We start from the raw sequence: 25,146 nt of genomic DNA, 5'->3' as shown, positions 1-25,146 counted from the left end.
TGACTGCGTTTAATCCTACGCCGGTAATCTTGTGGAGAAAATGTCACGTGACATATTCATTCAACGGGTAAGTTGCCATTACATTCACTTTGATTGTTAATTGGACACGCACCACTAGTAGTATTATTATGACTAGAAGTGTGCACTATTATGAGAGTACGATATATACTACTGACCGATAGGTATTTCTCACAAACGAAAGTACACACAAACTTGGTCAATGGAAGTCACGTGACCGTGTGTTTCCCACGGTGATTATAAGGATTATTGTAAACAAAATTGTAAGGCTTTTTAACTTTTAAATTAGCCTGTAATTGATCACAGTTTTGAAACTATTCTTCATTAAAACAGTTATAAGTGCTATAGATCTGATTTAAGTCAATAAGTAAAATTTATTGCCAATAATATTTGGCTCAGGATTTATATCATTTAGTTTTTATATTTTTAATAGATAATTTTATGTTAATTTTGCTAGGAATCTTGGTGTACTGAACGGAACCTTCCCGACACATGACCTGGGTAGGATAAAGCTGCCAGTCAAATAGGTAAAAATAAAAAATAAATAAATAATAATTAAAAATTTATAAATGATAGCTTAAATCAGATATGACGTTCATAAATGAACAACACATAAAAAACTGTTCCTGATGGTATTTGTTAAAATATACTAACCCCAACAATGGGGCCAATAAATAAAAGTGCCGAGCTTCCAGACAAAATTATATAATATAGCAATTATTTTAATTGTGAATGTAGCTTTATATGTTAGCCTCACAACCTGTTAAAAACTATCTGCACTACAGTACTGTTAAGACCAAACTTTACACTCTTGTTCACTAGGAGTGCACTAGTAGTGAACAATTTGTGCACTAAGGATAAACTAATGTAGTCTGTAGTTTATTAGATAAGCCAGTATAGATTTTCCTGGTCCACTCAGATTGGCCTTACTATATTGATTTAATTTAACTGATAAGATCATTTCCTCTAGCAGATTAACTTGTGATAAAACATTTTAGTATACTGCATTTATTGATGACTTTATGATGATCATCACTTAATGGGCCAGTAACTAAAGACAATGGGTTTCTACCCAGCATTTACTGGTCATATTTGTCAACTTTTTAATTCTAATGTAGGTGAAATAAGAATAAAACATTTCTTAAATAAATCCAATAAATATTCTTTGTAAGCCAATATTTGAAAATAGGGGTGTTATCAATATAATTGTGCTACTATTGTAACATCCAAACATTTGGTTTGGTAATTCAGACATTTAATTAAAGTCAATTAGTGATTACAAAGTAATAATTCTGAATCCTTAGTAAATAAGTGAACAGCACTATTATATATTCAAACAGTGAATGCAAAACCAATGCTTATGATAAAAAAGGTAATTGTAATTTAAAAGTAGAAAAAAATCCATGCAGTGTTGAAAAAAATACCTTGCCTTAATTAGTTTTAAAAATAGAAGCTCAGGCTATTTCTTCAGAAACAGATTTTTCATATATGCATTACATTATAACTTCATCAAAAAGTTTATAAATACTAATCTAGATGATATTGCAATTGTCTGTAACTTTCCTGTATAGATGTTACGTAACTATATTCACGATTAATTTCATTACTTTTCATAAATAAACATCTTAAAAGCCTACTTTGAGCATTTGATACTGAATGTATCTATTTATCTTTATCTATAAAAAGAGCACTAACGGGAATTATCCTACCAAATGGCCCACTAACCAGTCATTAATTTTGAATGTTTAGAAAATGATAAAATGCTTATTCATACTTTTGTAATGAGATTACCCATTGTAACAATGTTAGCCCCAATAGGTCGGGACAATAAACAATACACAGGAAGTATCAGGGACCCTGCTGTGATATCTTAAAAATGACAAAAAAGGGAATTATCCTATGCATCCAACCATTAACCAGGCATTACAATGAATATGAGTTCTAGTAAACTTACTATTTGATGTTAAAATACATGTTATGCATGGTTAAAATTAAATATCTCTACTCTTAACAATTTGATTAACAAATGATGAAAAGTGTCCTAAAGAAATAGTTTGTTTTTTTTAATTTATAATGCAATTGCAAAATATAATTAATAAATATAAACTATTTTCCATCTTTTATAAAAACATATGTTGTTAACATCTCTTCTCTAAAACCAAGTTTGTAAGAAAATATTGAGTTGCTGTGTATCCCTTGTTTATTGCACTAGTGTCATTGCAGGGGCCAATTTCCTGTGTATTTGTTTATTGGCTCGGGGCCATTTGGAGGTGACACCATTTAGAGTAGAAAATAGCATTGTCCTATTAATACACAACCAATTCTTGCATAAACAATATTTGCATAGCCAATGTATTAATTTGACTGATGAGACGTAAATAATAAACAAATAAAGACTGATGAGAAGTAAATAATAAACAAATAAAGTAACATTACATTTATGTTGTAGGATATAAATCATATAAATGGGATATTATTAATAATAACTAACATTACTCTTATTCTTACTCTAAAGCATTGTTATAATGCTTTTAATATGATTTAAAAAGTTATCAAAATGAAACGGTAAGTCAAACACTGACAGATCTGAGATTTAAAAGACAGCAGGAGGCAATAAAGATAAAGATCAATACACAGAATTGTGTACTATGGGGGGGGGGGGGGTGCTTAAAGAAGGCTTAGTGTAGCCTTCAATAGATAGTATTTCATTTAATAATGAAGCAGCAGAACCAATTATACAAAACTTCTAAAATATATGTTTATCTATTATGTGTTTCAAATTAGAAATGCAATCAATAAATCTAGGTACAATTTGGAAAATGTACTATAATAATTAATGTTGTACTTATTTGATAATGATTGCTGTTAGGCTGTCACCTTAAATCACAATACATTTGTTAAACAAAAATAAACATAAAATTATAAGTTTTAGAATAGATGGAAGAAAATCTTGTTTTTTATAACCTTTGAATGAATCAACAATTTCACAGTTTGAGCTTGGAACAATAAGGTATGAACCTTGAGGATTACCTATTTTAAATAACGAACAACTTCATTATATCCTTGTAAAATGTATTGTTATTGTTAAAATAAAGGCTTATGAATTCATTTCATCATTATGTTCAATAAGTGTTTGAAGATGAAACCCTTTAACCCAGAACCAAAGTTATATCATTATACCTATCAATTAATATCAAAATAATGCAATGCATATTAATAAAGAAAAAAAACAAAAAAACATTGAAATATCTTTGTTTGACAATTTCTTTTTTACAAAACATCAGTTTTTTAATTCAATAAATCTATATCATTAACATGAAAGATCCAAATGGATTATAAGTATTCTCTATAAATTAATTAACATTAAAACATCTGTTTGAACTACACCCATCATTCTAAGTTTCACTGTAAAGATAGCCTTTATTATAGACTGAATAAACCTTATCTGGTTAGCCCCTTGTCTGCATTTAGTCTTTCCCTAGTCTTCCCCTTGTCTTACCCTAGTGCACTACGAAGTGCACTGATGGTGAACTGATAGTGAACAAGAAGTTCACTAACTGTCAAGTTTGGTCTTAACAGTACTGTATATCAAAGAACGATCAAAGAATGCCAATCCCTTACTGGCTAAGGTCACAAATCCGAACACTTTTTGAGGTTTTTCACAATTATCTTGTAGAGTTTTTGTTGTAGTAAGTTAAAATTGTGTATGAAACATCTTTGGTTAATGTGACAACATCTGTCAAAGTACAGATTTACTATCTCATCAATTTTATGTTGAAAATCGTATGTTATAGACGGTAAATCACCCTTAAATTTATGCTATGGAGGGCACAAATGTAGGTCAACATAACCATACATGCCATATCCCCTGGCGTGGGGAAAAATCCCCCGGAATTTTGACCCATCCCCCGGTCTCCTGGCGGGGGATTAATATCCCCTGCAATAAAAAAAAGTGTGTTTAAAATTATGCAAAATTATCACAGGGTTGAATTATATTAGCCTGTACAGTTATAATGCCCTTCCTGTCCCAAAGCTTAATTGGATTATCAACTGATGGTGTGTGTTAAAAACATGTGTCGTTCAACTGTCTTCAAAAGGATTAACAGGGATCGACTCTAACGGTAGTTCGAGATTTTTGGTCAGACTGCAAGACATTTTAAGTCAATAGTCTGTCAGACTACTAGAAAAAAGTAAATATCACATCAGTTAATTGAGCATAAAATCTTTATTACACTTAAACTTGCGTAAAACGTGATATCAAGAAGCCAATTATCACCGGTAAACACTCATTGTAAAGCTTGCCGAAGATGGCCGAGCAGTTCCGGACAACGTGGACTGTCAACCGAATTTCGCGCGCTTTTCGTATAGCCTTTTGATCAATGTTTAAACCAGTCAGTAGAATGTCTTTATTTAGAAAGGGAAAAACCATTTTCGCACTCTATGATGTGTTTTAATCGTCAGACATGTGCACCTCTGCCAGTGTCAGCGAGGTAGATTTTGGTCCAAGTGGCAGAATTTCTAAATCCCTTGCATTTTCAGTCAAAAACAATGAAAGATACGTTGTAGACAAACACTTGATGGTTGTTACTATATTTAGATTTTCTGAAAATAAATCATGGTTATTTTGGTTAAAAAGGGTATTGCCAAAGGTCAGTGTTTATATAAAGCAAAGAGAAGAAACATTATGCCTGGCTTATGAAATCTTTTAAACTGGCTTTTAGAAGAGCAGCTGATATATTAATCATACTGCCAAAACAGGTATAATGCAGTGTATGTGCAGACGATGACAGAATTGTGTGCGTTAATTTTCGCGCCAAAATGTCGTAACATTTTATACATTAAAGCTAGGGCCAATAACAATTGACACCACGCTGATAGCGATAAGGCTAAGTCTTGACCTCTTAATTAGGGACCTTCGACAAATATTCAGAAGCAGACGATAATAATACAAAAGTTATCAATGACAATCACATAAAAAATGCATGGAACATGGTAAAACATAGCAATAAAAGCAAGTATAACATTAAATAAGTTCATTATTATTAAATGTATGCAATGTATAATTCAGGTAGAAAAATGTCTAGACTTTAAAATAATTTATTTCTAAATAACATCTGAATTTTGTTACAGTACAATAATAGTCTCTATTTTAAAACTCAAATAAAGGGAAACAAAACATGTATTAATTTTCTATCCAAAAATCAACAAAAAACGATGTTTGTATAGAACCATTGTCAAAACTAAATGGATTTCTCTGAATCACCTGTTTTATACAAGTGTAATGCATTATTATCATTATTGATATAACTACCTTATTGTTCCTTTCAATGAATTAATTTCCATATAATATGAAATGCAAAACTGTTTTAACAATCAGCATAGAAATTTTGAAACGACCATATATAGTCATTATAAATGCAAAGGTTTTAACTTTGATTTGCGTCATTTAAAAACAGCATGGTATCATTGGTATGAGCCTTTAAAAGCAGAAGAAAGATGATGAAACTTTTACAGTGTATTTTGATGGTAATATTGAGTTCAACAGTTTTGAGTGAGTGAACTCAATAAGTTATAATAGTTCATTTTTAAGAGTTTTAAGTGGCTACAAAATGGTTCATTCTCTTTTTACTGGGCAGGCTTAAACTTTTAATCATTTGTAAATTATATATGTTTATGGTTAATTCTTGGCTTATGGTATAAATCTTGTTTTAAAGGGACTAGACACCTGGATGCTCACTATGGAATGATCTCCCTTAAAGGAAATAAGGTTCAGCAAGTCTTTGAAGTCTTTTAAATCTTCCCTTAAAACATATTTGTTGGACTAGGGCTGTTCATATATCATGTATTTTATAGTGTAACAGATAGATTCATGTTCAAGGTAATCTTACATTTTTAATTTAGCATACCTATTATTCATGGCTATTTATGTCTTATTTTATTGTCCATTGTTGAATACATTCTGTTAATCTTGTATTTGAACAGCACTTCAATTGTGATACACTGTGATACTTCTTATTTTACCTAACATATTATTATTTATATTTAAATATGCAATACAATTAATACATAATCAGTCTTCTACTGTGATATTTTTTTTTTTTTTTTTCAATTATAATTTCTTAATAGCATGTCTTCCTATGTCAACTAGTGTGTTATATAAGGACCACAATGGAAATAAGGGATTATCAATCCCTTTTTTGTGTTATCCTTAGATATATAATGTAGTTAACATGGATATATTTTATTCCTGATATTATTTATCATGTGTTTAATTTCATGCTATGTACATTTTATGCTGAAATAAATCTATCTATCTATCTATCTATCTTATGATACATTTGCAAGAAAAAAAGAAAATGGTCAAAAACTTACATGAAATTGACATCATTGTGAATCTTACGTACTGATGTATCACATCGCTTACGACACATGTATCTTTCGCAGTTTTTGCATATTTTTTCAATGCAAAATTTACTGGGTCTGTCTACCATGTAAACGTCAGTAAATTTAAAAATACCATCAGTATATATATCTGCACTAATCACAGGATCTCCACATGCTAAATATACGGTACACACTATATACTTTTTGTGACCTTAAGTTATATATCAGATATTTAATTAAATTTATAATAAATGTAACTCACATAAACTGAGGTGTCTTTTTCACTAATATGTCAAACAAACTTAAAAGCAAATGTATATGCTTCGGATTTAAAACTTTTCGCACAATAAGGAGACAAATTTCAAAATCAAAATATATCGCAAAATATCAATATTGTACACTAATTCTCATAATGATATTTCTTATTTTAAGGCTATTAAAACGGAAATATACGTATATTATGTACGGTTAGTCATTCAGACATTTTGAGAATTGAATATTTTTAGTTTACTAAACAGTCCCTAAATGTTATCAATTATAATTTTAGCAGCATTAAGGGAAAATGTCAGTATTTCTGATTTCTTTAACTGTCTTTACTATCTCTCAATTATGAGACATAAATTGTGTTAAATATACATCAGCCTAATTACACTACTGTTGATATGTGAGGATTGTCAGAGGTCATGGCGGATAGCAACGGTAACTGATAAGCCCTGCCTAATCTGGACGCTGATTGGTCAGTCAGGTATTGATCAACTTAGTTTGACTGACAGGCAGTGTCATGTTAATTGTTATCTTACTCCCATATAAAAAATAATTAATAACACTTTCGGAATTTATTTCATCATGTTTTTTAAGCATTATATAATATGTCTTTTAGATTAACAAAGAATACTGAATAGTAAGATGCCAATAATCAAATATTGCTTATCAGCAGGATGTCTGTCATTTGTGCCATAACTTAATAGCAACGATCTCGGTCGAGGTGTTTTAGTGTCAAGTGATTTATTTCCTGAAAGTGACAGATTATGGGGTATTTTAGCATGGTTTTTAGATGTTTAATCTGAGGTATTTTAGCATGGTTTTTAGCATATTTTAGGTTTAAAAATTAAATTTAAAGGCCAAAAATGGTTTTGAAGAATGTGGAAATTTTAAGATTGAGACAGATAAAAAACACGACCAATCAAAGGGTTATACTGACAATGTTCTAAGAAGGCTAAGTCTCACAAAACACTGAAGGAATCCATTGCAGGCTTGCATTTTTTTGGACTACCAGAATTTTTGCTGGACTACCCAGATTTCAGATCCAGTAGTCAGAGGGACTACCTTGTGAAAAATGTTAGTGTCTAACCCTGATTAATAATTTAAAGGTGACAGTAAATTATTCGGTAAAGAAAAGTATTTAATATAACTAATAGACAATGCTGTTCTTTGTCATGCCTCACCTACATGTTAACATACATGACATTGACCTTCATTGCTAATATCGGAAAATAACAGAAATTCAAAAGAGAAACTGAAAGTAGAAAATTTGAATGAATGACTTAAGTATTTATTTATTAAATCATAGTAATGATGTTTTTATTTTTTGATAAATACCATAAGGAAATATGTTTATGGACTTAAACAAAAAATATGCATTTGCTTTTGATGAAATGTGAAACAAATCTGACTATTTGGGAATTGGAAGAAATGAAAAATATTGACAATCCATTCCATTCTCTCTATTAGTCTGAAAGTCATCATTTCTGATAGGCAGCAGATTTTGTATCCAATTTTAGAGGAAGGTAAGCCCATTAATTGTCTCTGAAACATATTTTTCTATGAAGTATTGTATCATACAAGTGAGTGCTTTTATTATGCAATATGACACTGTCTAATAAAAAATATAGTTGAAGTGTTGGAAAAAGGGGTAAAACAAGGTGAAATGGCATGTGCGCCAAAGCGCTACATGGCGATGATGAAAATCTCCTGGAATTCTGGACAAAATCCCCTGGGCATGTATGATTGTTTTTTTTCGTACTTGCGTTTTAAAATACTTGAAATTTCTCCAATTAGACCTGCTAAAAAAATCCCCCTGAATACTACCAATTAAAATCCCCCTGAATTTTCAGCCTTTCTGAACAAATCCCCCTGAATGGTCTCCAGAAAATATAGCATGTATGACATAACTGCAAAACCTAAAGATGCGCGTGCGCCCACTGACGTCTTTCCCCCGTGTGCTACATTTTGATCTTTAAGCATATAATGAATGGCATTTTTTTTTAGAAAAATACTCAACAAAACAAGATGAAACTTCGCAAGTGTGACCAAGGCAAGCCTTTGTATTGATCTAGATCATCGAATAATCAATCACGGAAAACAAATGTGTGTTTTAGCTGGTGTTTGGGATTTGTGCACTGAGTGTTTGGAAATGTACCGTCAACCAGTATTGATCATTTTAATTAAGAAATTATTTCTCTTTAATCTGTTGCATTTCAAAGTTGTTTTGTAAATAACAAGGCAAACATAGGCAAACTGTTGCGAATGAGTAAAGTTTGATAAACTATTTCATTTTCTTGGTTGGTAATATCACTTTCATATTCGTTGCATAGTTAATGCAGAAAGATTGCTATACACAATGGTTCAAATTTAGCAGTCGCTAACTCGCTAAATGCGGGTCAAATTCAGAAAATGCGTTTAGAATTTCTTGCCCACTCGATATTTTTAGCGAGTCACTTTTTTCAAGTTCCAAACTTAGTTATTTAAAAAAAGATTGGTATTAGTGAACAAAAACCTCCAACATTTGTCTCAGTGATATTCACTTTTGAATTCTGTGCATTAATGAATCGATCCTGTACCTGTCCCATGTTTTCGTAAAACCTGTTTGCACTTTTGACGTCATACTCCCAGAATACTAAGAACGTATGTTGACAAATCATGTAGATTTTTTAGAAGGTGGCAACTTCGCAATTTACAAATCAATTCAGATTTGCCAAAATTTACGATGATCATAGAGCATTGATATGCTCTGCCATTTAGAGCTGCAAGCCATGTGATGAATGCTTGTTTATTCAATTAATGTCTGTTTGTTTATAATTAAAGTATATAAACACATATAAAGAGTATTCAATGCCCGAAGTGAAAAGGGATAACCGGTCTGGTTCTGACCAGTAACTGTGTCCATTAGCAGCAGTCAAACTCTGACTGACAATGACGTAAATAGCTCCGCCCATTATGCAAATTAACAGATACCTTTGGCAGTTTTCGCTAACTGTTACTGTGATGGCTTCAAAAACAAAAATGCTAAATAATCAAAATTGATTTTTTATTCATTTTGTTCAAATATGTTATATTTATCAGCTAAAATTAAAAGATGCATCTTAAAGTTTTTAATTTGTAACAGAAAAGTATACATTTTTCACACATCGTCTTCAAATTGTGGGAAACAGGTGCCCGTTTACTTCCTGTTAATTATAATGAAAGTGAAAGTAGAACTGTTGGACAAAATAAAATCGCTGTCAGTGTACAGAACAGAAATGTTCTATTCTATACCTTTTTATTGCTTTGTCATTTATTTAAAAGGACTATTATTGACCATACGCCGGTTTACAGTTTAAAACTGAGTTTTACTGTCATTGAAGTGTTTATTAAAGCTGGCATTATGATTCGTTATTGGTCCCAGATTAAAGTCAGGAATATTATGGTCTCTTACCTTGTTGTACATTAATAAACGCAGCATCCATAACATGAGTTTTTATTTTAATTAATTTAAATAAAAAAATATTGAAAGCCATGTGATTTAAAGATTTTTTAAAAAAGCAAGTAGATTTGACAATTTAGCAAGTAAGTTTTAAGGGCAGTTGCTTTTTGTGTTGCCTGAAAAGTATATATATAACTTTTGTCGGCGGCGGCAGTCGCGTCCCGTTTATGCTTGTCCGGGGCATATCTTGTAAACTATTAGTGGTATCAACTTGAAATTTCATATGTAGATAGATCTCATTGAAGGCAAGTGCAGTGCACAAGAACTGTGCTTTTGAGAACACTGAATATTATGAACATAATTTTACACTGTATTAAATGCAAGCAGTTTTTCAGGATAATCTATATAAGTAAAAGTATAGAAAACTGTTGCCTAAATTTGTGCATTTTAACATATATATGTGAATAATTAGCCTCATTTTGGCATTCTGTGTAAATGATATAATTTAATCATTTTAATTGTTTCAATTGTTTTCATATATGAATGGTTTTGGAATGGAAATTGGGGCTTGCTCTATTTGCTAGTACATGTACACTTAACAATTATGTATGAAATAGTACTTAATATAAGTAAGCTCAGCTGACAGTTGTGATATTCACTCCAGGGTTCTTATTTGATAGGAAATCAGGCTCTGCCTCATACTTTAATAGCCCAGAATAATTTAGGGTTTAAAAAATGCGTATAAAACTGTCTCAGATAATGTTGGATTAACTCCAATGTCCACTCTGTGCTTTATTAAAAATGAAATGTACGGAAATGTCCAACAATATCACTGACTTGATAACTTTGTGTATATGCTATATAGGCGCTGAATTTAGAATATACTTTCAGCTCTGTTGAATGTTGATTGTAATTGCAATTATGTCTCCCCCATTCATGGGGAGACATATTGTTTTTGCCCAGTCCATCAGTCCGTTTGTCAGTCCGAACGTCACACTTCGTATCTGCTCAATAACTATAGAACACTTGGACCCAGGAACTTTATCCTTGGTATGCTAGTTGGTCATGACTAGTAGATGACCCCTATTGATTTTAAGATCACTAGGTCAAAGGTCAAGGTTGCCGTGACCTTGAGGTGAAGAAATGATTTCCGAAAAAATAACTAAAGATCCTTTATGTCCAGGAACTTTATTCTTGGTAATTGCTAGTTGTTCATGACTAGTAGATGACCCCTTCTGATTTTGAGATCAAAAGGTCAAAAGGTTACCTTCAGGTAAAAAACGATATGTTGGTGTTGACCTTAAGCTTAAAAATGGTTTCTGCTCAATAACTTAAGAACGCTTGTACCGAGGAACTTCATACTTGGTTTGCTTGTTGGTCATGACTAGTAGACGATTCCTATTGATTTTGAGATCAGTAGGTCAAGGTCACCATGACCTTGAGGTGAAGAAACGCTTTTTGCTCATTAACTAAAGAACGCTTGCACCCAGGAACTTCATACTTGGTATGCTAGTTGGTTATGACTAGTAGAATGAACCCTATTGATCTTGAGATCAGTAGGTCAAAAGTCAAGGTCACCGTCAAGGTCGCTGTTACCTTCAGGTAAAATGTTGGTGATGACCTTTAGCTAAAAATGGTTTCTGCTCAATAACTAAAGAAAGCTTGTACCTAGGAACTTCATGCTTGGTATGCTAGTTGGTCATGACTAGTAGATGAACCCTATTGATTTTGAGATCAGTAGGCCAAAGGTCAAGGTCACTGTGACCTTGAGGTGAAGAAACGGTTACTGCTCAGTAAATAAAGAAAGCTTGCACTCATGAACTTCATAGTTGGTATGCAAGTTGGTCATGACTAGTAGATGACCTCTATTGATTTTGTGATCAGTCCGTCAGTCAGTCTGTACGTCACACTTCGTTTCCACTCAATCAATAAAGAACGCTTGCACCCAGGAACTTCATACTTGGTATACTAGTTGGTCATGACTAGTAGATGACCTCTATTGATTTTGAGATCATTAGGTCAAAGGTCAAGGTCGTAGTAGATGTTCACTATTTAATACGGGTGAATAAACCAAACTTCACTGTTGGTTCGTCTCCAGTCCAAAATTACAAATTTCATGCCCATCATTTTCTTTTCAGTTACGACCACACAATAGGGGAGACAAGCGCTTTTTAAAAAAAGCAATCTCTAGTTTTTCATTTCTTTTATCATCCTGCGGGTTAAAATATTATGTGAGGGCTAGGAGAAGTCCTTTGTATGTAATTACGCCTTGATAAGTTTTAAATTCTCTAACATACTGGGTCCCATGATATGGAAAATTGGTTTTGACTTTTTCCATGCTTAATTCAGAAAATACTTGATGTCAAAAATGTTAAGAGAGGTCATTTAGATGTACAAACACTTTATACATGTTTATAATATGATTACTAAAACATATTGGGCCTTTAAAAGTCTAGAAAATTTTACAATTTATTCATACAATTTTATCTCCCACCAGATGTAAAAAAACACCTTTTTATCAAAAGGCAAGACAAAAAGGTCACTGTGGGTGAATTAAATTTGTACATGCATATTTAACTGTCTAAAACAGGTTTAGTATATACCTGATTTTAGCAAAGCTGTTTAAATATGAATTAATTGAAATTTAGTTAATTTTGATCATTAAACATGATGTTTGTCGAATTATTTTAAAAGTTTATAGAAAGCATTGACTTGATAATTATGTAATGAAAGCAGTATTTGTATTTGCCCTTTAAATCCTAACAACACATTTTTTCATATTCAACAATTTGCAATTTTTTTTATTTTTTTTTTGGGGGGGGGGGGTTATGATTTTTTGTAACAAACAATAAGGAGTGAAAATATCACCTTTCAGAACTACTTTTAAAATCCTTTGTCAAGTAAATACTTGATCAAAAAGGACACTTCACTTTGAAACAGAAAATGTTGACAAATTTAAAGAAATGTTTTATAAATTTAAATAAATATATATTTGGAAATTAACAACTTACCGTTTATTACCGGTTATCCTGTTTTTCAAATGTTTTCTTGATCTTGAAGCTGAATGGTCGAACATTTGCTTTCATACCAAACAAATTACAGACGAAAACAACGGTTCAAACATAAAAATAATGTTATATCATCGTTCAAACGGATTTTGAACTGTTTGTCATTGAAATACGTAAAACGCGCTTCCCGGAAAATTCACACAACAGTTTACAGATAATCTGATATTATTTATCCCACCCACGCAGTGATTTTTTTTCTAACAATTTGACGCTAAATATCGGCGTTTTCACAATCGCCAAAAATGCTCAAAATTCACAAAAAATATGAAGAAAAATTCATAAATCCCAAAAGCTACTTGTAAACAAAGTGTTTTTCAATTAAAACGGTGTAAAAACTCGTAAAAGTTGTGTAAAACTTTGAAGATTTTAGTCGAAATATTTACAGATCGGTGATTGCGAATTCGCATACATATAGAATATCGTATGACGGCTTTTATCGATACCCAATCAAGTAGACGCATGCTCCTAAGTCAAGCGCTGGCTGTAAAGCGCTTGGTCACGCGGAGCAAAATGACACAGCAAAATTTGTAAACAAATTGATATTTATTGGCAAAATGTCAAGAAATGGCAAGTATTGCAGAAATTTTTTAAAAAGATCCACGCTGCCAACAATATTTTTACCGCCATTTTTGTTGACAGTTAAATTTCATACAGGAATAGGAAGTTGAAGTTGTTAATCAAGAATCTACAATGCTGTTATCTGTAACTCTTTGCATTTAATAAATATGCAATAATCAAAGTTTCATTGTTGTCTTTTATCCTTTTAATGTCAATACTGACACTAAATTAGGCTGTATACATGTACGAGTATAACACTATTGTTTTTCAGAATTAAGATATTAATGTTTTGTTAATTTTTCACAATTTTGAACTTTTAACGCGCTAAAATTTCACAAAAGAAAAGGCATGGGCTGTTTCACAAATAAGTGAAAAAAATCACTGCCACGTCTTAAAATATGTCAACAAACTAGCGTGGTCCTCAGCATTACCTTGAAAATGACCTGTCTTCAAGCAAAACAGACTGGTCACTGACAGTAAGATGACTGAATATCCATGTATCATGAAACACACTCTTAAACTAAGAAAAATGTTTTAAACCCAATGATTATCTGCATTTGTTTGCTATTAAACACATTTGACCTTCCAAATTTTCATTCATAAAATTGTCGCGTAGTAATATGGTTATGTATTCATGCTCCCCGTAAAATAAAAGTGTTTTCGTTATTTTTTGGAACATATGTGCACTTATCAATCTTCATTGATTACTATTAAACTTCATTGATAACTGTTCATTAAAGCTTTGCACTAAAACACGAGCGAATAATTAACTATGAGAATTAATAGCAGAGAACTTTTTCTCAACAAACCGGAAATATAAAAAGTTGACAGCTATAATTTTGCGTGAGGTAGCAACATAAAAACACCCTTTTCAAAAAAGGGGGTAATTAAGAAATAAATAAACAAAAAAAATAAAACTTCGAAATAATCATAAAAGAAACAGAAAATTTGTTCAGTATATACACAATCATTCGCCACTCGTGAAAATATGTTTTTCTATGACACTCGTGAAATAAAATACTATCTTACACTGAAATAAACAAATATCCTCTATATTGGCACAGTATTCTCAATGAGATGTATTGCAGATGAGCTGTCAGAGTTTCTTGGCTACAAATAGTTCATATACAATCAATAATTCCTTGTATATAATTATTTGGTTAGGGAGTTTTGTTTGATTATAATTAGTAATTGAATCAATGTTTTGCCTTGTTTTACCATCATATTTAAATGGATTTTTGCCCAATCAATTCTAGTAAAAATATAATTACCCCTGATTATAATATTATTGTTTGGGTATGTGATCATTTTAATTTATTTTCTATTTGTAATATATTCTTCAAATGCACTTGTGTACTTGATCTCAAATGCATAGTAGCTCTATTTAAGTTAAATGAAAAGAACAACTGCAAACTTTGATATGATATATGTAGTAATGCATTGTATAATAAAATTTATTATAATGTATACAATATTATTGAAGATAATTGTGTATATATATACTAAATAAATTGCCAACAGCAGCATGTCCTTTAAAATTGGGTGAAAAACTTCCATTTAGTTTCATTAACTTCTACGAAAAACGTTTCTGTTTTACTCATGTTTCAGTACTTTCACTTAGTCATTAAGTAAACTTTAACTTTAAATGTCCAGCAATAACACTTCAAGCCCGTAGAATTCATATTGATTGGTTTCATCATGGCTTTAACTGTAGGACATTCACAGGCGAAATACTAATTGTGACTTGTTTAGTGCATATATAGCATAATAAATTGTTCATATGATGTAAACAAATAAAGCATGAATCATGTATGGCGAATGTTATCTTTTCATTTTTATATTATTTTGTTCATTAATTTGTATAGTTAATATACTGTAAACAGCGGGTATATAAGATAAAGAACAATGAAAAACCATCCAGTGCCTGAGTTGCAAATTGTTTATATTGATCGTGGCAATTGATTCCATCTAAAGGTGTAATTTATGAGAAGTATTATGACACAAGTATAGTTATCTAAACCCTTACTCAAGTCGTTTACAACAAAACTATTATTTAAGAGTAAGGACCTTATGAGTAATGAAAACCTATAGACGTTTACCCCATCAGGTAGGGGTCGGGGCATTGTGTGTTGGCTTGAACTCATTTAGACAATCTGATGTTTGTGTAAAAATGTCTAAGCACACAGACACTCCAAGGATGGCGTTCTCAACCCTGACTGTGGTGTATCTTCCGATGTATAAATATCAAGTCAACTTTATTACCAAAAGTTCCACTGCATCATATTTACGAAAAACACTGACTAAGTGTGCATGATGTTGTTCTCATTTTAGGTATTTTTGACTTATCTCTATTAGCAGACTGTAGCGTTGGTAACTAATTCAATGGTGATAATCATATATCAAACAACAGTTAATAATACTGAAAACACATAACATCTTTTCCCACAAGTTACAAATCAAACTTAAAGTGCATTTTTTTGTTAGGCCATACCAAATCACTATTTCGGTTAGCTGTATTCAAACATCTGAAAATCTTTGAATGCGTTAATGAGATAAAAACGTCAAAACATGAACGCTTTTTGATGTAAAAGAAACATAATAGACGCTTTTCATGTTGATCTCAATATCAATTACATTAATGCAGAGAATAGTATTCAATTTAGTTTTTCGACCACCCGTTTCAAAACCATTCCTTCCAGAAGTTGGACTCTTAATGGAATTCCGATATGGCAATTCCAGTTATGGCAAGTAAGGTTATAATCCTTGCATTGCAATGTGCACAGTAAACATTAATTCTCAAACCATAGAAAATTCGTAATATAGCCAAAACAAAATACGCATTGTCTGCGGTATGCAAAGTTAAATGGTATTTGGATTTTATGAGTCTTTAGATTGAAGAAGCCCTGCCCATTATAAAGCATGTCCAGGATGATGCAGACGCTGTGGATCTCATTCTTGCTTCTGTGTGTGGTGGGTATTTATCTTTTCCCAGTGTGGGAAATTAACCTTTTTGACTTGCCAGCCAATGGGTCTACAGACTTTTAAATTTCTAAAGCCCGAGCCAGATTTCCATAGTCCACTTGAGTTAAGAGAAGAACCCATCTTGGTTAAAAACAAGGAATGATATGACAACTGTCTGGGAGTAGGATTGTTATAGGTCCCAGCAACTGTACACTATCTTATTTTATTTTGTATGAATACAAGTATGGTGGTGCTGTGGTTCTGTGTTGCCAGGGGGTGGGGAGGCTGGTGGTAGTTTGATGAGGGGGCATTAGTGACAGGATTTTACTAACATCTATTTCATATTTTTCGGTAACTAAATAATCTAAGTTTATTTGAAAAAAACAAAAACATCCAAACCATATCAAAATAGTATTGACAGTCTGAAATATGATTTCTGTCAAAATAATTATTTTCAAGCAGCATAGCGTATAGTTTTGCTTGACAAGGGAGATTACTGCAATGGAAAACATTCATAACAATGAGAGATCATCTGGAAGTCGGTCAACAATGTCGAGGTAAACATTCACCTGACAATTTGATGATTTCATCGCCAGTCGGGCTATCATAAAGGATTTTTTCGTTGCCTGGGTCCTTCTTTCATCGCCACTGGCAATGGGGCTACCGTTAATGTCGCACACTGTTTCCCTGCCTTCTTCACCTTCAACCCTTCTTTTGCGGGCATGGTCTCAACTGTTGATCAGTTTATGGAAAAATCGTTGTCGGGTTCCAAATGATTTGAATTTAAATTAAGCTTTGGTAGTCTGGGATCTGAAGATGAAAGCTGCCAAAAAATCTATCTGATTAACCTATGATTTACTTATGATGATCAGTCTGGTATAAGCTGCTGCTTGTGATGACCGTTTTATATTCAATATATCATAAATGCATGCCCTTAAAATTCATGAAAAGAACTTGTAGGCTTTATGATTCCAGTTCAATTTTTAACGTTAATATAAAAACATGCGATTTGATCTTTTGTCAGCAGTCTTATATCACTGATTTTAGACATTAACACAAAATATTGGGAGACAAAATATTAAAAAGTTATCAAAACGGTCAATCTGTGGGACTGTGCAACTTTGATATTTACAAAAATTCACACACAAATATTCGGATGTTACACCCTGACTAGGAGTCAAAAAGAATCGTAGAAATGAATTTGTTGATAGAAAAAGAAAATCAAATATGACATATCAGTCAAAATTCATTGGTGGTAAAATTGTGTGTATTCTTAAATAAAATGTTATTGCTAAAAAATATGATGTTACAACTAAAAAACTGCTATATTAAATTAAATGCAGTTTTTTTAATGCTGTCAGCAACTGAACATAGATATAACTGTATTAATGTTGAACACCTGCATTTTCAAGAAATGTTTTTTTTATTCAAAATAAAAATAAATTTCACCATAAAAACATTGCGTTTTTGTGACATTTTTCATCAGTGTTTTTGGATACTAATTTGTTTTTGAAAAAAAATGATTGTCTGTGCTACATTTGGTAAATATATGGTGTATCTGTTTTTGTTTTCATAACTACACTACAATGTGACACTGACATGATCACAAAAAATGTATTAAAAATAAATATGAAGTTGTCATAATGTTCATAACACATTGTGTCCACAAATGTTACGAATTTTAAACCAATACAAACTTACGACTAAGACATGTCAACAATACAGTGACTTTCATTTATCCACTTTGATATCTCCGTATCGATAGAAAATTGTGTCAGTTTATTGCACCAGCATTAATGGTAGCAATATATCCACATTTGGTACAAAGTCTAAAAAAAAAGTGTCCACTTGTTATAGGAACAAAAATATATATAATGGATCTCAGGTGACACAATTCCCTTTTAGATGTTTTTTATCTTAAAACTTTACAATCCTAGCATCATAAAGGGGGATTTTCTTTGTGTCTTTGTTTTAATTTTACTGTAATGTTATATGTGTGTACAAATTCACACTTTTAGGCATTTTGTTGCTATTTCTTGAATTACAATTGAAAATCTTTTTGAGGAAACAAAAAAAGACATCTTGGTGCCAACCGTTACATTCTTACGTATTGAATTTGATACTTTATTGAAACGGGGAACCAGACTTGTGATGAGACTCTTTAATAACTACTCATTTTTTATGTTTAATACAATACATCTGGTAATATTCCAAGAAAACTGGACATTATATCCAAGGTTATTGAATATTAGCTGAAACTGTTCATATTTTTGGGGGAATATTACCAATTATTTGCTGAAAAGGGGAAGTTGGTTTTCCTTTTTTATTTTGCAGTTTGTTACATGTACTTCCAGATCAGATGAAAAGATGTTACATTGATGGACAGACTACAACAAACAGACATGGATGAATTGAGACAGCCACCAGTTGAAAGGTATATAAGAAATATATTGTCTTGGTGTGTTGAAAATGATGCCAAATGTAATTATAGGTAGATCACAGTTATTCTCAAGAGAATGTAATAAAGAAATATTAAACACCACTGTGGGTCATATGACATCATAAGGACCAGCCAGTCAGCACCCGAAGGTGTATATGGACTGAGGCATTAGCCATATGGCCCGAACTGGTGTGTTATATTTCTTATATTATACCAAATGTTTTATTTTACCATCAATATTTTTAAAACGCTTTTAGTGTGTTTTATTGAACAAAGCAAATATTGTTTACTTGCGACGATTGTTGACATTGTGAAAATTGCAAGCCACACTAAACAGTTTTATGACGTCAATGGTCCATATAATATGGCATTAGTGGTCCATATTATGCTTAGGAGAGGTCCAGACCGGCCAAAAATGATATACGGACTGCTGATGGGGTATAAAACTGGATTTTCATTAAAATACCGTGATATACAGACCAATCAACTTTATATATACAAAGGAGGGACACATTGATGTAAGGTTTGATATTTAAAATTATTGCCTGCGTAATATATTACTTATAAATGGACTTGGAATAAATTGTTTCAGTATATGAGTTCTTAAAGATATTATTGATATTTTTTGGTGCAATTTACTGCCTTTTAAAAGCTGTTTTCCCTCACGAAAAAATGTCTATTTTTCCCCCCAATATTTTTTTTTCCAATTTGATAAATGCAGATTATGTTAATGAATAAAAAAGCAATGAATTTTCATGAAAAATGAACAAAATCTTGACAAGACTAACTCTTTCATGGCATAATGTATAAAAAGGTATACCGGTATTTGCCATTATATTTGTTATTTTGTTCTGATTGTGTACTTTTGCCAATCTCAACTTTTTTGCCAAATATATTTGGGGTATAACTATTTCAAAAAATAATCACTGAATGTCTCCAAGCTAGTGTGAGCTAAAGTAAATTGCAGTAACTGAAATTGTTTGTTTCGCTGAGGTAGTGATTAAAAGTCTGGTTTAAGGAATTAAGCATTGAACATCAGTTTATTAATTACAGAACAAAATTGTTTTAATATTTCAATACTTACGTAAAATAATTTGAGTAAAGCATCATCACAAATTATAAACAAACCTTGGTTAATTGGCCAAATGTTTGAAAAAAATGGCTCAGTTACTGATTTAACTCAAGAACATTGACAAAAACAAATGCACTTTGATTTCAAGATTATTTTTGAGAAATACTCAGAATTCCATTGCAAAAAAACCCATTGCTTCAAACACATTTTTGGATAAAATTTATAATATGATTTAACATTCAATAACAAAATAGAAAAAACTTTACACATAAGGCAGTTGAACCCTAATACCACTTCATTAAACATAGTTCCTAACAATCAGCCTTAAAGTAAAATGAATTATTATAATACAAATGTGTGAATTCGGCAAGTTATAGTTGCAAATTATTTGATTTTTAACATACTAGTTTAAAATAGTGGAACAAAGTGCTGTGTTCTACACATTTTAAAACTTCCACATTTCAGTAAAAACCTCCAATATGAATGGACAGGAAGTTTATACTTCCAGTTTCAAATTTTTAAAGATGCACTCTAAATACTCCCAAATAAGATTTACCACAATTAATACAATTGTTTTGATATACCAAAAACGATGAATACATGTTGAAAACAATGGTTCTTATGAAGGATACAGAGTTAAATTTGAAAGCAATGTGCAGAAAACATGGTATTTCTACCTTATCGGACGAAAGTAGATCACAGTAAATCTCCACTCACCGATCATTTGATATTTTTACGTTTTAGCTATTAAAAACTTGATTACAGTCTTGTTATCAGTAATTAATATTGTTTTCCATAAATGCATTATTTAGTAAGTAGTTAAAATTGTACCACTTAAAATTTATGTTTGTTATACATGTGTATGTGTTGATTTTGAACAAGAGTGTCACTTTAATGGAAGCTCTGATGTGTTTTCAGGTTGGATAGCTGTGCTTCAGGCGCTTTACTATATACAGATGCCTTGGAGGAAATGCCGGCAGAAAATGACCTGATACCCACCCATGGCGATCATGATGATGATGATGATGATGATGATGATGGTAGGGAAGTTTCAGACTATGACTCCGATGATGATCATGACTATCAGTTTGCCACGCAGGAAGCAGTTATGCACCCATATTTGTATCGAGACATGGTAAACCTGATTTTTCTGTACGGTAAATATGTGCTGCAGTATCGATTGTTGGATTATATTGATGAAATCGAAATACAGTTACGCGTTCCATTGTCATTTTTGGAAGAGGTGTTCACTGATGATTGGAGAGTGAAAAGAAACGAGCCACTGATTATACGACTTCATTTATCTCTTTCCCAATACCTAGAGTCAGAGACTGTACCTAAAGTTGAGGTATTTCAACTTATGAAAAAGAAAGGGTTTGTATTCGAAAGTCGGGTTCGGAAAATTTTGGAGTCTTTTCTGGCGGATGAATGGAAAAACATACAACAAGATTATCTAAAGAGTTTAAAGAGAGAAGGAACATTAAAGAAATCAACAACATTTCCAAAGAGAGCTAAAGTTGAGCAGCCTTTGACCCAGGTTAATGATGAAGATGTTGGGAAATTAGCTGAGATGGGTTTCCCAACTGTACTGGCGAGGAATGCGTTGCTGATAAGCCATGGAAGTGTTGAGGAAGCATCAAACCTGCTGGTATATAACACTGAAACTTGTACTGACACTAATGTGTTGATAGAACAGCTGTATAAGAAACAAACTAAAGCATTGGAAGATGAAAGCTCTGAAGGCGGGGCAACCAGTGGACAATCAACCCCTGAGGTAGATCTAGATATGTCAATTTTATTTGGAAAAACTGATATGGGTTCAGATTTAGATCCGTCAAAGAAGAAAGAAGTTCAACATGGAGATAAAAAGCCTAAACTGGGGCGGCAACACTCCCATCCCGCAATACTGTCCAACTTGAAGAAGTTGCTACCAACATTAATGAGAAAAACCTGTATAATGCCAGAGTTAGAAATCGGTCGACAGATCGAGGACTTAAACTTAATGCCTTTGACATTAGACGGTAAAAATGCCAAGAATGTACCAAGCATTTCAGATGGTCTGCTTGTGCAAGTTTTCCGATATGTGCGTCAGCGTATTCCGACAATGAATGAATACTGTGTTGTATGTGATGAACTGATTACTTTGGAAGGCAGCTCAATGTTAAAACCAGTTGTGTGCAATCGGGAGCTCTGTGTGTTTACCTTCGAAGAATATGGTAGAATGGCTGAAGCAGTCGAAGATATTTCAACTGGAGCTGAGGTTGTTGATCTCTGACTAAACATGACAAAACTAGCGGCAAAGTAAAATCGCAGAGAAGTAATCAATCCATACCCAACTGTTGTGCATCCAAAAAACACTGACATCCTCCTGTTCATACGGAAAAATAAGGACTGTAATGCAGTAGAAAAGGTGGTCAATGATATGCCGTCCATGCAAGAAATGGTTGCCATAACTCCTTTATAAAGACAGAAACTCAACGATCGCAACCCTGCAGTGTACCCCCTCATACAGTGGATTATAAATAGTAACTCTCAGCGAGTTTAAATCACAACTTAACACGAAACCAAAGAAATCGCAACTCCTGTATAATGTAGGAAACAGTCAACATCAAGTTAATCATACTCGTCTGCGATTAGGATGTAGCTCATTATTATGACCTTCACAGAAGAAATATTATTCCTTCTCCCCTTTGTGCTTGTGGTGCTGTTGAAACTGTGTCACATTATCTCACTCAGTGTCTTAGATATCAATGAATGCATGACCGATTTATTCATGATTTACCTTGTGCTGCTACTGTAGAAAATATTCTTTTAGGTAATGATCGCCTAACCCTTGATGCCAATTCAAGCTTGTTTTTTAAAGTCCAGAGATTTATTGCAGCATCAAAGCGTTTTGATGCCTAACAGTCGACCCCATTGGTGTATCGATCGCTTTTCATCGGGACAGTGTGTGTGACAGAATATATTTGCGTTTTTTGTTTGTTTGTCTTTTTTTTTTATTATTTTATTATTCCAAAACATTCAAGTTAAATGTAAAAAAATAGTTTGAACTGTTATTATAATAATATCTTTCGTCATACTGTACACATCATACACTGACTTTCTATGCAATTCGTAACTGTACACTGCTACATGGAAAGGAATTAGTATAAGCCATTACATTGCTTGTTTTCCAATCCATTTTATAATACTATTGCTGTACTGTTATTTTTGTATATATGAACTGAATAAAATATGTTTAAACTAAATAGTCACAGGTGAATGTCCCCCCTCATACAGTGGATTTTCAATAGTAACGGGTGGTTGTCCCCTCTCATATAGTGGATAACCAATAGTAACTGGAGAGTTTACCCCCCCTCATATAGTGGATTATCAATAGTAACTGGTGAGTGTCCCCCGCATTCAGTGGATAACCAATAATAACACGTGAGAGTACCCCTCATACAAGGGATTACCAATAGTAACACAAGAGTGTACCCCTCATACAGTAGATAATCAAAAGTAACACATGAGTGTAACCCTCATAGAGTGGATTACTAATAGTAACAGGTGAGTGTATCCCTCATACAGTAGATTACCAATAGTAACACAAGAGTGTACCCCTCGTACAGTGGATAATCAAAAGTAACACATGAGTGTATCCCTCATAGAGTTGATAACCAATAATAACAGGTGAGTGTATCCCTCATACAGTAGATTACCAATAGTAATACAAGAGTGTACCCCTCGTACAGTGGATTACCAATAGTAACAGGTGGGTGTACCCCTCTTACAGTGGTTACCAATAGCAACAGGTGAGTGTACCCCTCATACAGTGGATTACCCTTAGTAACAGGTGAGTGTACCCCTCATACAGTGGTTTAGCATTAGTAACAGTCGAGTGTATCCCCTCATACAGTGGATTACCAATAGTAACAGGTGATTGTACCCATTATCCAGTGGATTACCAATAGTAAGTGGTCAGTGTATCCCCCATATAGTGGATAACTAATAGTAATTGGCGAGTTCTACCCATCATGCAGTGGATGACACATAGTAACAGGTAAGAGTATACCCCTGTTCAGTGGATATCCAATAGTAACAGGTAAGGGTAACCCTCATACAGTGGATTACCAATAGTAACAGGTGAGTGTACCATCTCGTAGAGTGGATAACCAATAGTAACAGGTGAGTGTTCCCCTTCATACAGTGGATAACCAATAGTACCTGATGAGTGTACCCCTCATACAGTGGTTTACCAATAGTAACAGATGAGTGTTCCCCCTCGTACAGTGGATTACCAATAGTAACTGGTGAGTGAACCCCTCATACAGTGCATAACCAATAGTAACAGGTCATACAGTGGATTATCAATAGAAACATGTGAGTGTACCTCCCCATACAGTGGATTACGAATAGTAACAGGTGAGTGTTCCCCTTCATACAGTGGATAACCAATAGTACCTGATGAGTGTACCCCTCATACAGTGGATTACCAATAGTAACAGATGAGTGTTCCCCCTCGTACAGTGGATTACCAATAGTAACTGGTGAGTGAACCCCCATACAGTGCATAACCAATAGTAACAGGTCATACAGTGGATTATCAATAGTAACATGTGAGTGTACCTCCCCATACAGTGGATTACGAATAGTAACAGGTGAGTGTTCCCCCTCATACAGTGGATTACCAATAGTAACTTGTGAGTGTACCCCTCATACAGTGGATAACCAACAGCAACTGGTGAGTGTACCCCTCATACAGTGGATAACCAATAGTAACAGGTGAGTGTTCCCCCTCATACAGTGGATTACCAATAGTAACTGGTGAGTGTACCCCTCATACAGTGGATAACCAACAGCAACTGGTGAGTGTACCCCTCATACAGTGGATAACCAATAGTAACAGGTGAGTGTTCCCCCTCATACAGTGGATTACCAATAGTAACTGGTGAGTGTTCCCCCTCATACAGTAGATTACCAA

The 25,146-nt window shown here is 32.9% G+C and overlaps 1 protein-coding gene and 1 pseudogene across 2 annotated transcripts; one reads left to right on the top strand and one right to left on the bottom strand.

Annotated features, from left to right (window-relative positions):
* The window catches only part of LOC128205825 (ferroxidase HEPHL1-like), a 322,009-nt pseudogene that overhangs the window by 108,735 nt on the left and 188,128 nt on the right, over positions 1-25,146 (bottom strand).
* LOC128246061 (protein mono-ADP-ribosyltransferase PARP6-like) lies at positions 22-23,420 on the top strand. 2 transcript variants are annotated; one of them, XM_052964271.1, is made up of 4 exons: positions 22-67; positions 476-545; positions 19,026-19,105; positions 21,102-23,420. In XM_052964271.1, the coding sequence occupies exons 3-4, from the start codon at positions 19,050-19,052 to the stop codon at positions 22,456-22,458; spliced, it is 1,413 nt and encodes a 470-aa protein (XP_052820231.1). In that variant the 5' UTR covers positions 22-67; positions 476-545; positions 19,026-19,049; the 3' UTR covers positions 22,459-23,420. The 2 variants fall into 2 exon arrangements, with proteins under 2 accessions (XP_052820231.1, XP_052820238.1); XM_052964278.1 differs by lacking the exon at positions 22-67 and adding an exon at positions 196-281.

The sequence above is a fragment of the Mya arenaria genome, chromosome 2, assembly GCF_026914265.1.
Source record: "Mya arenaria isolate MELC-2E11 chromosome 2, ASM2691426v1".
In the NCBI taxonomy this organism is placed as follows: domain Eukaryota; kingdom Metazoa; phylum Mollusca; class Bivalvia; order Myida; family Myidae; genus Mya; species Mya arenaria.
This window is presented reverse-complemented; position numbering and strand designations above follow the sequence as displayed.